The sequence below is a fragment of the Pagrus major genome, chromosome 10, assembly GCF_040436345.1.
Source record: "Pagrus major chromosome 10, Pma_NU_1.0".
Classification (NCBI taxonomy): domain Eukaryota; kingdom Metazoa; phylum Chordata; class Actinopteri; order Spariformes; family Sparidae; genus Pagrus; species Pagrus major.
Window position 1 is genome coordinate 11,497,425 of NC_133224.1, and position 17,095 is coordinate 11,514,519.

General features: G+C 44.2%; 1 protein-coding gene across 1 annotated transcript; it reads right to left on the bottom strand.

The window, feature by feature from the left end:
- Positions 1-1,542: 1,542 nt before the first annotated feature.
- Positions 1,543-16,830, bottom strand: LOC141003202 (transmembrane protein 151A). Its single transcript, XM_073474488.1, has 6 exons — positions 16,491-16,830; positions 6,162-6,497; positions 4,994-5,128; positions 4,460-4,599; positions 4,313-4,352; positions 1,543-3,823 (listed from the first exon to the last, which is right to left on the bottom strand). Exons 1-6 carry the CDS (start codon positions 16,557-16,559, stop codon positions 2,570-2,572), a joined length of 1,974 nt encoding a protein of 657 aa, XP_073330589.1. The 5' UTR covers positions 16,560-16,830; the 3' UTR covers positions 1,543-2,569.
- Positions 16,831-17,095: the final 265 nt, after the last annotated feature.

The window sequence follows — 17,095 nt, forward strand, 5'->3', positions numbered from 1 at the left end:
TGTAGGGCACTATGAAGAAAAGGTTAAGAAATGTTCGTCTATCTACTGTAACTGCTTCTTGCTACTAGTGTGCTTTGTAAAATATATGCATCAAAGCACTGATGTTTGTGTTGTAAGTGCCAACGGCCTCTCCCTGGACTGATTCCCCAAGAAAACTCACGAAGTAGGACACGGTTAATCGCTGCAGATTCTTGTCTACATGTGTCTAAAAATATTCAGATTTGTGTGGAATGATCATTAATCACTGCTTTTTGGCAACGGCGGACATATTTGCTACATATCTCTTAGTAGCTCCTGCACAATAGCTGTTATTGAGTCACATGCATCTCTGTGCCAGCAGACTTTTTTTTCACATTTTAACGTGAGGCGATGTTTTTTAGAGAGCATTGTGGCTTATTTGCAGGTGATTCTTCAAGAGGAGGAGGGAGCAGCACGGCACAATCAGGCCAGACCTATTCCATCACAGGGCTGGGCGTTGTTGATAGTGTTGTTGTTTTTATTTCGTCGGCTGCAGTAAAAGTACAAAGAGATTGAAGTTTAATTTCTTCTTATATGTTTTTTGTTATTATTATTATGGAGGATACCAGCTGAGCTTGAGAGCTCAAGTTTTACTTCTCATGCAGTCCAATATTGTGGACATAAATGAGATAACGAGGTGTTTTTTCATGCCTAAACACATACAGTAGTGTGATATATAGAATATTGATATTGGAGGAAGGTTTATTGGTTATTGTCATCTTTTTCTTCATATTGCGTAAGCCTATCTTTGGGTACAAATGTTTACAACTAGAGCACGACTACACAGGCATAACTGGTGGAAATTAGCCAAAGATTTAGCAACCTGCCAATACCTTGAAAAGTCCAATATATTTTTGTCGATACTTTTGCTCCCTCGACGCGTTGGGTAAACTCACAGATCAAATCTTGTTGTGTCCTTGAAAATATTCAGACCTGAAATAGCGAGAGGACGTCATAAAACTTCACGGAAGTGGTTTATAAAAATCTGATCCGAGAGGAGAAACCTTCCACCTTCATAGAGGAGATGTGATATGAGGAGTGAGCCGAGATGAAATCCGATCCGAGCATTTCCAGGGGTGGAGAGAGGTGTATCGCATAACCGCCACTTTAAAAAGGAGGAAAAGGGAGGAGCAGAGGGAGAGAGGATGGCGGAGGGAAAGAGGAGGGGAAGTTCATGATGGATGCAGTGATTCTATTTTGGTACGACAGCCTCGCAAGATGTGCTAATTGCAAAAGAAGAAGAAGAAAAAAAAAAAAAAGGGACGTTGCTCCGAACTCATCGTGTTTATAAAAAGCAATAGATGTGTTGCTCAGTGTTACACCTCTACACTCGAGAAAGGAAGAGGGAGTAGGTGACGAAATGGAGACAGGAGCAGGGTGGAGCTGAGAAAGCACAGGAAGCAACGGCTCCTCTGTTTATGGAGGGGTTTTTTTCGATCGAGCTATATCGCAGTAATGGATAGAGGGCGGTGGGGAAGCGAGGAGTGAGATGGCATGAAGAGACAAGGAGGAAATCAATGCTTCTCCTCTTTTATTGTATTCTTTTGGTCGCCTGCCATATGCTGTGTGAAGCTGATAACTACATATTAAAAGACCTGGAGTAGGCATACTTTGCCATTGGAACATGTTTGAAGGAAGTTATTTGGGAACTGTTTGAACGTCCTGATTAGATTGAAGGTCAGGATTGCTGCTCAGAGGGTGTTATCTTTTATCTTCATCTCCTCCTCTTGAGTTGATCTTTTTGATTGAATTCTCTGTCAGTGCTGCGGCCATTTTGTATTCTCTGTCACTACTCGCCCCTTTTTATCTCCACATTTGACCATTTTCATTGTCTCTCTCCCTCTACTTGTCTACATTGTAGTTTGTAATCCCTTGCCGTCCCATCGGTTTCCTCCCTCGTCTGAAATATTTAGGAATTCTTTCCTCTTTCTGCTTATTTTTAGTCCACCTCTACGTAGATTGATTTTTTAGCTAAACCGAAGCATCAAAATACCCTTTGAAAAAAATACCCGCTACCACTCAGCTGGTTTGGAGTCTCTCCGCTGCTCTCCAACCTGCTATTTTTAGACTCGATACGCCTCCCTCTCCTGTTCTTGCATAGATATATCTTAAAATAGACATTCCGAACTTTTCGGTCTTTCCGTTCTTCCCTAGTATCCGTAAGCTCGCTCTCTCGTACAGTCTCTGTGTAGCAAAGTCTACGATTGGAAGGATTTTCTTGCCTTCACTCCATCTTGCTGCTTCGCTCTCTGTCAGTCATTTCTTCTGAACCAGTCTGTTTCCTGCCTCTTTACAGTACGCATTCTCCTTTCCCTTTCGACCACCTATCTCCTTTTCCCCTCTTTCCTTGATGATTCTGTCCGTCACACAGCTGTTCTCGCCTCTCATGCTTTGTTCTGACTGAATCCTTTCTTCCCCCACTTCATATCTCATTTTCCCTCACCCACTTCTCATCTGATCCACTCTTTTCTCTCTGTTCGCTGCCTTCTTTCATCTCCCTCGGCCTCTGCCCATACTTTCTTCCTCTTAATGTTGTTTATTCTTCCGATCGTCACATGTCGTCTCCGGCGTGGCAGCTCTCCTCTCCATGTATGATGAGGACGGGGAAGAAGAATGCGTCCTGGTAGGACGGAGGACGCTCCCTGCCTCCCCCGCCGCCTTCTCTCACCTCTACTCCCCCTCCGCTGTCTTGCTCCGCTTCTTCATCCCTCTCCCTGCCTCCTCTTCCCCCATCTTCCCTCCTCCTCGCCTCCTCCTCCTCCTCCTCCTGCTCCTCTTCCTCGTCCCCTTCTCCTTCTAGCACTCCCCTCGTCTCCTCATTGTCCTGTCTGGAACCCAACCCGAGAAATCCCCCACCTCCTCCACTACCTCCCCCTCCTCCTCCTCCTCCTCCACTTCCTCCTCCTCCTCCTCCACTTCCTACTCCTCCGTCTTCCCTACTTCCTCCCAGCCCTCCTCCCATGCTTCTGGAATGAAACAGGCTGTTATGGCGCCCTCCTCCGAGTCTCCCTAGGGAGAATCCACTCCGACTGAGCACCAACCTTCCTCCTATACCCCCACCGCCCTGCCCTGCCGCCCTGATGCCTGCCACGGTGGCGTTCAGGAGGGCTGTGGTTCCCATCGGGGCCCTTAGCCTGGAGGGAAGACTTGAACTTGAGGTGGTTCTCCGGCATCGGGGACAGCTCTGGAGGAGGTAAGCCGAGTTGAACACCACAGGCAGAGCCAGAGGAGGCGGGTTGGGCCCCTGGCTTGGGGTGGTGCATGGGGGCCCAGAGATGGGCGTAGAGGCTGTAGGGTTTGACCCCCCACTTGTGTCCATGTCCATAAGGAGGGCTTCAGAGTAGCTCGGCACCATCTGTTGGTTACAACGAATGTGCCACTCCAATTCTGTCATGTCCACCGTGTTGACCCGAGAGATGGCTCTGTAACTCGTCCCATTTAGACCAATTCCAATCCCAATTCCTCCCGGGTGGATTCCATTCTCAGTCCCCCCTTCGACCCCATCCGGTCTGCCACCTGGCCCTCCTCCACCACCTCCTCCGCCGCCATCCTCGTCCTCCCCGAACAGCTTCTCCACATGGTAGTGGACATATGCTGTGCGATATTCTGACACGACCCGCAGCGGCCAGGACAGCAGGAAAGCGGAAGCCAGCCAGAAGACCCTGTGCCTGGAAAACCACGGCTGGTGCGCGGGATCTGGGAACGCCAGGATGTGTTCACGGAAATCCACGTTCTTCAGGTGCATCCCCTCCCTGGCCTCCATGTAGTCGTCAAGCCCCTCGTTCTCCCCGAAGAAGCGTGCTCGCTTCGAAGAACAGAAAGAGAATAGAAGACATTAGCTATGTGTCATCTCTGAGGTCAAGGAGCATATCTTAAACGAACTACATTAGTTTCAGGGGTAACAGTTTAAAAAGTGTCATTCAAAACCAGCTCACTCGAAACAGTGTGTAAGCCAGAAACGGATCATCAGCTGGTGAGAAAGCATACTCATTTAAGTGCCAACTGTGCCACATTTATGCTTGAAACAACAGGAAGATGGCAGGAGATCCACTCAAGACCAATGTGGAGACACACGTTAATGCTAGCTGTGAACTGATGTACTTTGAGCTGTTTACTTGTGATCAGCCTTTGCCTGAAATCAAGGACAGATTGTTTAAGAAACTACTAAACAATCTAACTGGTAAATCTGCCGTCTATATTATTGTAAACTGCATATGTGCAGTGACTGGAATAAAAATCATTTGCAGCACTTGTAAGCACAGAATAAAAAAAAAATTTAAAAAAAACATCTTACTTGGGTGAGGTAGGCAGCTTCAGCACGTGCACTGGAGAAGCTAAAGAGCAGAAAAGTTAGTTAATAAACCCTTCAATACCCCAAAATAATCATGTTAAGATCAACTTTGCCAAGATGTGTTTAGACCAATTAAGATGGATGTCTAACCTGAAACACTTGGTGAAGCGGAGGCGAACAGCAGGGTGCAGCTGCAGATCCAGCAGCTCCTTTGATACGTCTTTGACACCATAGCGGGCGTAGTCGAATTCTGAACTGGAAGCATGAGTGTTCACCCGCTCGTGGTAGACCTGAGGAAGGAAGGAAGGACGGAGCAGGGCGTAGATGGAGGGAAAGAGTTTAATGGAGGAGAAATGGGTGGAGTGAAGAGGGAGAACAGATGGGAAGTTTGAGAAAGAAGCAATGAAGTTATTGGGAAGACACTTTCACACCTTCATATACAGTATGTTTCAGCATCAATAAAGCATGGTTACTAAATAGAATGATATTTTTCTTACTGCACACAGCTGTTAGCACACAGCCCCGCAATATTTCACTAAAGGTGAAAGAAATTTGCATAGCAGTTATTTTAATTTTTACTAAATCAAAACTTAAGTTTTACAGTGTAGCTATTAACTATATGAAAACAAACGGGTGAACATGAGAGCAAGTCATAGTATGTGCATTAGGAATGATTCTCCTCACCTGTGTGGTCGTATAGGCATCTCCGTTGCGGTATCTTGTCACCTGTCTGGTCCTCCTCACGTAGTGATAGCTGATGGCCTTCCACCAAATGCAGGGCGTGGCCTGCTGAAGTCTCTGCACACGCTCGTACACTTCCTGTGTCAAAAATGTCAGAGTATCAGATCAGTTAAACGTCATGTCGATAACATTCATGAAGACAAATTAGCAACGATAGCTAGAGCACAAACTGGCAACCACTTGAGGGGGCAGATGATTCGAACAACAGCGCTGTTGTGATGTGAATGTGATAGTAGGGGGAGAGTGTTATCAGTAACACCTTTAATTAAAGCCATATTTAAATATGACTTTCTAACTGTAATAGATTATTTGAAAAACATGTAGTTAGTTTTCCTAAAATAACTATACTGATATACTGCGGATGCAACATTGTCTGAGAAGTTCTTGCAATATTGGTACAAGCAGAAACAAACAATTAAGTTCATATTGTTTGCAGACAGCAGAGTTAGTTCTGTGCAATCAGGTGCAAGTCAGGCCCTGCCACAGTTAGTTTATGGTGTTATGATTTGGTTTATTTATTCTCTATTCAGAGCTGTCTTTATCATAGTATGCGTGGCCCTGACAGTCTGGACTGTCATAAAAATATATTTTCTTTTTGACAGTTGAAGATAGCCGAGATGAACAGCGAGCGCTGCTCTTTTCAATGCAATGTGCTCCTGGAATTCCTGATAATAGACAGCAGAGCAGAACAGACAAAAGATAGACTGGCGCCCCCAGGTCAGCTCATTTCCATACGAGTGGGCAAATATCATTTTTCCCCACAGTCGAGTAGGAAATTGAGAGTAAAACAACGTTCTCTCCTTGAGAAGTGTTGAAATTACTGACGTAAGTGCATGAAACTTTGGACTGTTGAAGGATTTTTGTATCACCCAGCAACTAGACATGTAATACAGCATCACTTTATTTATTTAACCTCTTTACTTTAGAACATTTTGCTGACACTATCATACTGAAGAGGTTTCAATGAGTAAACAGATTCTGCTCTTCAAGGTCATAGACTCCCATTGCAGTCTGGTAGACTCCAGTCTGTTGGGTTTAAGTGTTTTAAAAGCTGTTAGATTGTGCTTTCTCAATGCTTAAATTCAATACTCAAACTGTTTCTCACACATACTTGGAATTCAGCATGAGCCAACATTGCCGTCTTGGAGAAGCAGTGCCAACACTCCACCAAGTAAACCACATACAGCATTGCCAGGAAGGCCAGGGGGATGTAGATGTAGCCGGTGGAGCACGGACTCTCCAAGTGCTGGATGTCATAGTAGGCCGCCGAGGTGGCGTTGTCGTCGGAACGGATTGGTATGGAGGAGGAGCCGAGGACGGGTACGCGACAGAGAGCGCACCAGGCGAGCGTGGCGAAGCAGCCGTACATGAGGAGGGTCAGGAGGAGGCACTTCCAGTGGGACTCCCGACACAGGGAGGAGGCCAGAGACTGTTGGACTGGCCGTTGCTGTGGGGACACAGAGACAAGAGAGATTAGATGCTCGCTTCTTGCAACAAATGTATCAAGCAGATCACAACAACAGTTAATTCATTTAAATAAGAAAAGGTATGACAACCCAGAGAGACTTTTGTGGTCATTGTCACTGTCATTCAGAGAGAATATAGTGCGTACCTCCTCTGGAAAACATGTTTCTTTTAACCTATTTATATCATTAACGTATTCAAATACTCATTACATACAGTAGAACAATGAATTATTTGTGATTAAAATAATGTTTGTGTGGTTATGTATTCAGGACCCCCACATTTTACTGCTTTCATGGGAGCTCAGACTCTACCTTATGGGATTCAGGACCTGACCTGCTACCATCCGCTTGTCAATGCTGGATTTCAAACATGCTCGTGGTGGCAATGGGGGTCAGTTCACTACTTTGGTCCAGACTCAAGTATTTAACCATTGGAAGGATTGGAAGACTTTGCATTGACCTTCATCATCCTAATGACTGGCAAAAATGGTAAACATTACACCTTCTTTACATCAACATGTTAGCATGCCGATGTTAACATCTGAGTCGAGGCGTCACTGTGCCTTACAGAACTGCAAGTAGTTTAGTGACTGTTCATTGACAACAACAATGACAGCTCCTCAAGAGGTTCGCGTAGCAAATTTGAGGACACTAGTCCAAGTTTAGCCAGTGGATTTGATATATTTCTACATTCTCACATTGACGGTCAAGATTATAATGAATAATACAGTATGCTTCATAACATTAATGTTTAATAAGGTCTGACAGGTGAGAATGATTGCAGCTTTAAATGCTTGTCAAGGAGGCACCGCAGATTTTGTATACCTGATAACCCCCGGTGACTTTTTAATAATCATAATCTTCCTGTTTGGTAAACAGCGTCATATGCCAGAGCGAGTGGGTAAGCTGAGGTCTTGACCAAAGGAACGCATTACACCATCCCCTTACCCATCATGGGATAAGTGCTGGATATTAGACACACACTCACTAACACACAGCTTATGCCTCTCTCTAAGTGCACACTTCGACATAGCCTCATTTGCACTGCGAAGACATCATATTACAGTGCACTCAAACACACACACACACACATGCATTAGATACACAGACATAGATGGTCTAATGTGCCCCTTCTTCTCTCTCCATCCTGGCACACGCCGGCGTGCACGTTCTCAGCGTTGTAATGCAGCCAGCGGAGTGTATGTGAATAATTTAGATGAGAACAATGCTTCTAGACTGTTCTCTAGCTAACTGACTCCACTCAAACATCGGCAGCGTCACGCTGTCGCTTCGATTTGTGCGTGTGAATGTGAGGGAGCGAGGGGTTAGAGCGCTTTCGTGTGGTGTGTGTCGTGAAAAACATACAGAGATGGAGTTTGCACACGCCTGTCCCGTGTCATGTTCATGTGCGTTTGGGTTTCCGTGTTGTCGTCCTCCGCCTCGCGCTGAATGCGACAAGGCGAAAGAGCAACAAAGCAGATGACGAAAAAAAAAAAAGGTGGGATGACACCAGTGTCCTCTCCTTCTCTCAGCCAAGTCTGCCTGTCCTGTCAGCACACCTCCCCCTCCCTTCCTCCCTCCCTCTCTTCATCTCTCACTCCTTCAATGCAGCCACAATTTGCTATCCACTAGCATATTTGGCTGGCTGCAACACACACACCAGCCTCTCCCCCTCTCTCACTCTGTTTTTTTTTTTTTTTACTACTGTACGTCAAGGGCAAGTAGTGAAAGGCAGGGAGAAGGGCACCTACACTCCACCAGTCCAACATCTATCTACAAAAAGCCTCCAGCTGCACACTCAGAGATCCAAAAATAGGCTAAATACTTCAAAAAAGACATGAAAATTATCATAGTGCCAATTCAATATCATCTTGTTTGCTTTCTGTCTGCCTCTTCTGTCCACATCCTCCTTCACTTTCCTTATGTAATCTTTCTTCTCCTTCCCCGAATCTTCCCTCCCACCTCCCGAGCTTTTACTCTCCGCTTCCAACCTAAGTCTCTCCTCACCCGCACGTCTCCTGCTCTGTTACATCCTCTCTGAAAGTCTGTCTCTAAGTGGATTGATTGGGCTAAAAGTGTAGTGTAGAGAGAGAGAGAGAGAGAGAGGAGAGAGGGGAGATGAGGAGCGTGAGAGAGACAGAGAAACGGTCATGAACTTTTCATGAATGCAAGTATGAAAGGAAGCAAAATGAGAGAGAGTCAAAGAGGAGAGATGGGAGGAGGGGGAGGGACTAAAGAGATGGCAGCAGCGACAGACTGCACCTCTCTCCAGGGAACTCCACTGCCAAAATCCATCCTGCTCGTTCTCCTCCTGCCCTCCCTCTCCGTCGAACTCATTTTGTCTTCCTGGCTCCAATTCTCTCTCCTGTCCTTTTTCCTCTCATCTTATGCAGATAAATGTTGCATAAAAAAAAGAGAATATTCTTGCAATAATAAAAAAAAGAAAACCTGCATGATTCCTGGCTGACATTTCATCAAGTCTCTGCAGCCGGTGGGTGTGTGCCCAGCGAGAGGAAAATCTGCCCCAAGACAGGAGTCAAATTATTCCTGTATGCACTTACGTCAATCATTATTTGTTAGAATAAGCAGTTCTCCCTCCCTCAGGTACAAACCACCCCCCTTGCTAAAATGTTGTGTCACTGAGAGACATAGCCTGGAGAAGCTTTTTACACAATCAACCAAGTAACAGGATTTTCCAACAGGAGTTTGGTTCAGAAGCAGTGCTTACAGCGATACCGCACATAGTGCAAGCTGTTTTTCTGATGTAGTGGACTCGGATATAGAAGTGCTCTAATTTCTACAGGAATGGGACTTTGCTATATGAAACTGAGAGGCAATTTTGATTATCACAGAGGAGCTGATAGAGGGTGAAGATCCACATTCAGTACCAATGCACACATACTGGCCAAAAAAAAACAATATCACTATCAATTTAATCACAATCCCGATCCATGATATAAACTGTGATCTCTCTTTTTTCTGTTTTGAAATGCCCTGTAGACTGTAGCCAGGCTTGAAGGAGCCTATGAATGTCTCCATTCGCACAATTAAAAGACAACATTGCATTAAAGTGGGTCATCTGATGTGGGGTTGTACCATCAGCTCTCCCCCTGTGTGGAGAAGCAGCACGTAGCACTCAACAGGGGAGCAGAGCATTGTACTGCTAAACGGGACCGACAGCAAGACGTATTTTAGCCACCTCAAAGAAGGCACGCGGAAAAAAATGTAACTCTGTTTATGTGTACGCTATATTTTGAACATTTTTGACGCTTTACATTGCCTCAGGCAGCCCTTTCCTTCAGCACTACATTACCTCAACCGTACAACGTCCATATTCCTACGCACAAGCGCACCTGTGCCTGCTGTGCACTTTATTACGCCTAAGATCAGCTGTTTGGGTTGGACTTTCAGCGGCTGTCTGAGGCATGGTAAGGCTAAAAATGTTCAAAATATAGCGTACACGTAGGTGGCTAAAATAAATTCAACTCACACTCAAACAAATTGGGGGCAGCATATCACCAGAGTAACCGCTCACTGTGGCAAACTGTAGCTGGTGTTAGCTAGTTAGCTCAGTTAGCCATGCAGCTTGTGGCCCGGACTGGAAGCCCAGAGCAGTGGGAAAGTGTTGATGTGTATACCACTAGCACAGAAGCTTTGAACCAGGACAGGGCTAGCTGGTTAGCACGCTAACTTCAGCAGATAGTATCTCTGCAACACAATACATGTCCTAATGTCAAAACTGTTATCTCTTCACATTTTGGTGAAAATTTTAGTTCATTTTTGATTGTTTTCAACTAAAATCTTACACATTGCACCTTTTAAGATGGTTCATTTCTGGCACAAGCTTCATAACCGCCATGCTGCTAGCTATAACTCACGTTGCATTGTTTACAATGTGTCACGTGAAGTAATTCTTCCAATCACGGATGCCTACAAGATCGATCACGATCTGAAATCATCAGACTGTACCCCCCTACATACTGTTTTATTTAAGGAAAGAGTATTATAAAGTGGAAGCTACTCAAAAATAAGAAAATATTCAACCAACACCTACTTTTACCACTTAACTGGGTGCGTTTCGAAGCATCAACTGGGAGCCACAACAGAGATTTGTGTAAAGCATTGATAGAAACAGGTCTTATTCAGGTTACCCGACCAGAGTCTCTCCACTGCCTCATATCTACCTCAAGCTCAGAATCTGAAATAGCCAGTCAAGCTTTGATCTGATCACAAAGCCTCTCTGAGGAGTGACCACAATACAATACAGGGGAACTGAGCTGGTGAACCAGTGACCAATAGGTACGGTGCAGATTTTTGGTTGTGTCATGATCCTCTTTCAGTTCCAGCTGCCTCTGTTGAGCCTTGGCTTGTGTGTCAGGCTGTAACGGATCAAAGGCAAAGCTCACTCTCGCTGAAATCGTTATGAAAAGAAATCTATACAGCCGAGACTGAAATGGTGTCAGCTTTCATTTTGTTCATCCTGAAAGTTTGGACTGTTCTCCTTGCAAGCTGTCTGAAGAGGCTGATCCAGGGTGGTCCTTATATGACAAATGCGTCATTAATGTTTCATTAAAGACTTCAATTCGGAGCTCAACGCATCAAGCAGACAAAACTGTGCTGTGCTGAAAATACTGATACTTTGACATATTGTCTCTATTTTCTATATATATTCCTCTGCATCCACAGCCACAAGAGACAGCTGCCTGAGGAAGAGCCAACAGAGCTGACACGAAACTTTGACCACGGGCTGTTTGTTTCGCTTTTTTGGACACGTATCACAAAACACTGTTTTCAAAGAAGCATTTCTTTCTTCTCAGTGCATGGATTTTGAAGATCCTCTGCATACTGTACCGGAGTTATTTCCTGCCTCTACTGAAACTGCAATTGACAGAGCTTTTTCATTAATAGGATTTGCTTCAGCCAGTAAATGTCTTTGAATTCAATCATTGTTCTATAATCTGGTCTGGTAGCATTTGCTGTAATATGGTACTGTGTGCAATTCTGCCACATATTTAGTTACTGGCTCTTTGTATTTATTTGTGCACCGGTCAGACTCGAACATCTGTAACTCTATTTCACTTGGCTTAGTACATCATGCTTAAATAGTGAAACTAGCTTAGCCTACATTCTGTCTGCAGTACTGCATGTAAGGCATTGTTTTTGAGGCAGTGATAGTTTATTTTCCCACCCTACCTCCCTACATATAAACACTTTCTAAACAACCGAAAACAACATTAGAATATTCTACATTTGTGCACTGGGCTGTTTGTGTTTACAAATCCCTCTTTGCATCACAGTTTCTAGCAAAAAACGTGTTTTGCTCTCTCTCCCTCTGCTCATACTGATTCAGCTGGTTAGGTGCGACTGGAGCAGCTATAATTAGCAATCCTAGCATGTGGGTGGCAAGAGAAGTGAGGAAGCGAGGACAGGAAAAAGTGCTGTTGAAGCCTGCGGTGCACTGTTAAAAAATGATGTGTCATTTCAACACAATTGGACAGAGTCGTTTCGGATGTCAGGTTTCCACTATCTCTGCTGCAACAACAAATAAATTGTTTGCACTTGATGTGTTTCGGAAATCAAATGTGTCATCTAGCACTCACTGCACTAAAAATATTACTGCTGTTACTGGAGTGGGTTCAATTCAGACTAATTATCCACCAATAACAATTATCAGCAGGTCGGGTGGAGGTCAATATTATTGAAAGCAGTCAGCTTTGACAATTATGCAAACAGCCTGACTGTAATGTCAAGAAAACATTTTTTGCTGTGTGGATTGGAAAAAAGTGAGTCTTCATTATTCTAGATCAAGTGTTTTTAGCTATAAGTATTGTTTGGACACACAGTAGTCTACTTAGTGAACTGATGTTCTACAGAAGACATCTGCCTTAATGTTCGACGTCTCGTATCACCTTCTCCAGTTTAGCAATTCACATTCTATCTCGCGAAGCACAAGTGCTTTATTAGTAAACCTAATGGCTGTTCTGCACATTGTTGTCTGCTTCATGATGGCAGCCAGCCTGCCTCCACGCTGCATTTGATTCTCCATTAACGGTGGCAGTGTGCCTTCATTTAAGGTTTGCAGCATTCGGTAGAAAATGACAATCATCAACTCACATTCAGGATTTTTTTTTGAGAATGATTGTTGGGGACACAGTGTCGGGTTCGGGTTTGTGTGACCAACTGACAGGGACGTTTTTGGTCGTTTGTAGCTAGATAGTTGCATACATTTTTGTTTTAACTCAAGGTGCTGAAGATAGGGCAAAAAATTACAAGCAAAGCGATGTGCTTTTGATGATCACCAGCATCTTTAAAGAATAAGGCTGGCAGTATACTGTTTCTTTTTTAATGTATCTGTGATGTGTTTGTTGTTCTTTGATTATTATTAGCTTCTTTTATCTATTAACATTTTTTAATCTGGCTGTGTAAAATGTCCTTGGGTGACTTGAAAGGTACTTATAAATAATAAGCACTATTATTAGTGTTATAATTATTAATTTGATGACTGTGAAACAATCTGCTACAAATATTTATATGAATAGATGTTGCAAATTATCCCGGGGGGTTTCTTGGATGTTCAGTGCAATTTCAATCCAGTCCAGTGAAAAATACACAATGGTGAGACCTAGAATACACACAGAGAGAATAACAAAAACTAGAAAATTTAGCTCCAAGAGCAAAACTTCAGAAGTTCAGAGCTAAAAAAAGACTTTGGAGTAGAGCTATTGCATTTTACAAGGTCCCTTGAATTTAATAGAAGTTTTTTACATGAATTCTTTGGAGAAAATCCATGACATGAACATGAGTAAGCATGAAATGACTACAGGCTTTCTTATTCCTGTCAAAAGGGAGGGTTGGATACTTTTATTTCCTCCTCCATCACTGTAGTTTTTTCATCCCGTCATTCATTAGACTCCACACACACATTAGATCAATTTGCTTCCTCCACCCTGCTTGTGCACAGGAATGCAGTTTTTGTCATTTATTTTAAAAAAAATTAGGAAGTTAGGATCACTTGGTTTGAAGCTATAGACCTCTAACGGAAAACATGTTGGCATCGTTGTGTGAGAATCCGATTGCGTGGAGGTTTGAATAATCAAAAATGGGATTTTAATATTAATCATGTGGCTCTGGTTCATTTGTCTTAATGCTTGTATGAGTGTACGTGCATCCCCGTGTGGGCCAGAGCGTGAATAGAGTTAAGTGAGATAATGTTTAAGAGAGGGAACAGGGGATGGGATGATGAAGGTGCATACTCCCTGACAGGCAAATCTAAAACAGGAAGCTGACCAAGAGGGGAAGAGCAGAGAGAGTAATGGAGGCAGAGACCAGATGAAGACTGAATTCATTGCATTACATTGCACTGTCTGTACTGCAGGCATGGATGAAGACAGAAGAGTAGTGGGATAAAGTGAAAGGCATCATTTAACAGGCTTAGTACTCTACATATTATGTCCCTGGGGCTTTAAATTACCACCAGCCAATTGCCAAATGCTCAATTCTGTCAGTTTTATTAGCCATTTCTTGGGTAGACCAGTTATTATGTTGTAAAAAGTGGTTGGACAGTTATGATATAAAACTCCTCTTCTAACTTACAATCAGTTAAAGAAAAAGTGAGCTCCATGCCTTGAAGCCACTCAGGAAAGATATTTAAAGCTCATTAGAGCTAAAACGATTTGTCGATTAATCGACTATTCAATTGCCAGAGGATTCATGGCCGCCAGAGTGAAATACCTATGATTCGTTCAGTTTAGATTTTTAAATTGCTGCTTTTGTGGCCCGGGGAAACCACGGTGGGCTTTTCCTGACACTTTATAGACAAGAAATTAATCCAATCATCAATCAAAAATAATAACATTCAGAGGATGTTAAGGTGTGACAAGTTCCAAGGCTTCAGACCTGGTACCTAGCTCAGTCTGACCTGTCTGAAGTGTGTCACCAGGCTATCAGCACTGGTTCTTACGCTAAAACAACACACCCAACCTTTCTGCACAAACCAAGTACACTCGACTGGTATACCTCTCCTTCCTTGTAAACCATTACACAGCTCTGCTCATCCTATAAAGGTTCACTCCGTCATTATGTTTTAAGTAGTGCAACTGGGAATGGTGGGGAGAATACGCATCCTCAGTTAGCCATGGATATCTATTTTCCTGGCAACTGACTTACGTAATGTTTTGTCATGCATGTCTCCTGGGTTTTGATTAGAGAGATGCTGTGTTTGAAAAACGATGCTGCTTCCCAAGTAGGGCTGGGCGATATGGCCTTAAAATACAATGTGTATCTCAATATTTTGAAATACCCTAAAGCGCACTTTATAGCTGCTAGGACCGGGTGATAACATTAAATATTACCAAACACCTTGATAACAATACTGCAGCCTTTAAACCCAGGAAGACAGCATAATATTGAAAATCTAACAATATATTGTCTCATATCACAACATCAATACATTATCCAGCCCTATTCCCAAGTAATGGAGTAATAGTGGAGGTCTGCAATTGTTTAAAAGGTGCAATATGTAAGAGTTTTTGTTTAAAAAATTCAGAAATTAACTAAAATTAATAACAGAATTCAAAGTTCTTCTATGTAGTGTGTTAAAGAGATATCTAATGAAGTTAGCACGCTAACCGGCTAGCCCTGAGCCACTTTGAACCTCAAGAGGTGACAGTCGGATAGTAAACAACACTTACACTCCCCTGGTGCTTCTAGCTCCCAGTCAAGGCAGAGTCAGCTAATAGGTAGCTGCATGGCTAATTGAGCTAACTAGCTAACAGCAGCGGTTACTCTGGTGAGTATATATTTACCACTTGGCCTATTCTTACATATTGCACCTTTAAGGAGTTTAAGCCGACTGTGTGTGTGTGTGAGAGAGAGACAGCGAGGTGGCACGGGAGTCAGGTTCATGGCTTTCTACTGTAAGCGTAAACATGAACCTCTGAACGAGACGCCATTTCCCTGAGTAAGGACTTTTACTGTAATGGGTCAGGCAGCTGAGTAGGACTTAAGAGGAGGCGTAGCAGATGTTGGATATGAGTATAAGGAGAGTGACATTTGCTTAGGAGGCCAAACTTTAAAAGGGGCACCATGTTTTCTAGGGAGAAAGACCTTCATTGACTGAATAAACAAACAGTTTCATGCTGTTTCATACCTTGTTTACATGTGGCGGACCCTGCCACCTCTCTAGCTTCAAACAGCTCTCATTAGTATTGTAAATATTAAAATTCTGAGTTTGAATTACTTCTCCAAAACCACATAGTGCCCCTTTAAAGAAAACACACTGCTGATTTGTTTATATCCGACAACAATAAATGGTCATCAGTGTAAAAGCACTGTATGGCACACAGCTCGGGGAGTGTTGTTCTACATTATCACCATTCACACAGTGTGTCAGAGTACTCAGTTTTGTGTGTGTTGGTCCAAACTGTGATGTCACCCTCTAGTGAGTTTCAGTGGTGTCAGCTGCTGGATGGACACGCTCTACTATACTGAACACCAGCTCCCCTAGGAGTCACACATCATAGTCTACAGCGTTGTCAGACGTGTCACATCAATACTGAGGCTTTATTTCTCGACAGGCATTTTATTTAGGGTTCCCTCCCCTCTCTTGTTTACCTTAAATCACACACAGCCCCATCACCTCCGCTCATGTTAAAGCCAAGGTCCTGCTCCGTGTCCTTGCTCTTGTGCAAGGCATGAAGGACTTGAGGAGGGAAAAAAACGCCACTTGTTCTCCTCAGTGACAGCAAATACACGTTTTGTCAATGAACGAGCAGCAGTCGATGTACGATGTACAAGACGACGTGCAGCAATGACATAAACACACAATGTGCTTCTTGTAGGAGCAACAACAAAATATATATATATGCGCAACTTTTAAGCTAGCTGCACTCTTTCTATCTACGTATACACAACCGCGTGCTCGTTAGGGTTTGACAAAACAAACACGGAATATAAAAAAAAATGTCCTTCCTCACCTGCTCTCGTCCTGACCCTTCCTCCAAAATGGGCTCTTCTGCGGTGGCCGTCTCCTCCTCCGTCTGCATTTTCCCGCTTGCCACTCCTTCCTTCCCTTAGAACCGGGCACAGGCAGCTCCCTCCCCGGTAACGTCCGAAGGCAGGGACCTCCCCGGCGGAGCAGCGAGCTCGGTCACCCCATCCGCCGCAAGTCGGTATCCAGTTTCACGATGGCGGGGCCTGAGGCAAATAAGCATCATCTACTCCGGATGTCGGTGACCCCCCCGCTCCCACTCCTCCTGCCGTCTTCACCGTGTTCTCCTCCCGCTTCTCTGACCCGCTCAGTGCGTCTCCTCCGCCCGCTCCATCCTGCACCTCTCCGCTAAAACGTGACCGAGCGCCCCAAAGTCAAAAGCCCGTCGCCCTCCCTCGTCGGGCCGTTGTCGCTCGCCTCTGCCTCTCTCGTGATGCTCAGCTGCGAGTGTGCGTATGTGCACGTGTGCGCGCGCGACCGACGGCGCAGGGGAGCCAACCGGAGCCGAGGATCCCTCGAGCTGCCGATGCACGAATTAAGAAAGATGCGACGGGTGATTTTTTTTTGCGACAAACGAGCAAGATAAATGCG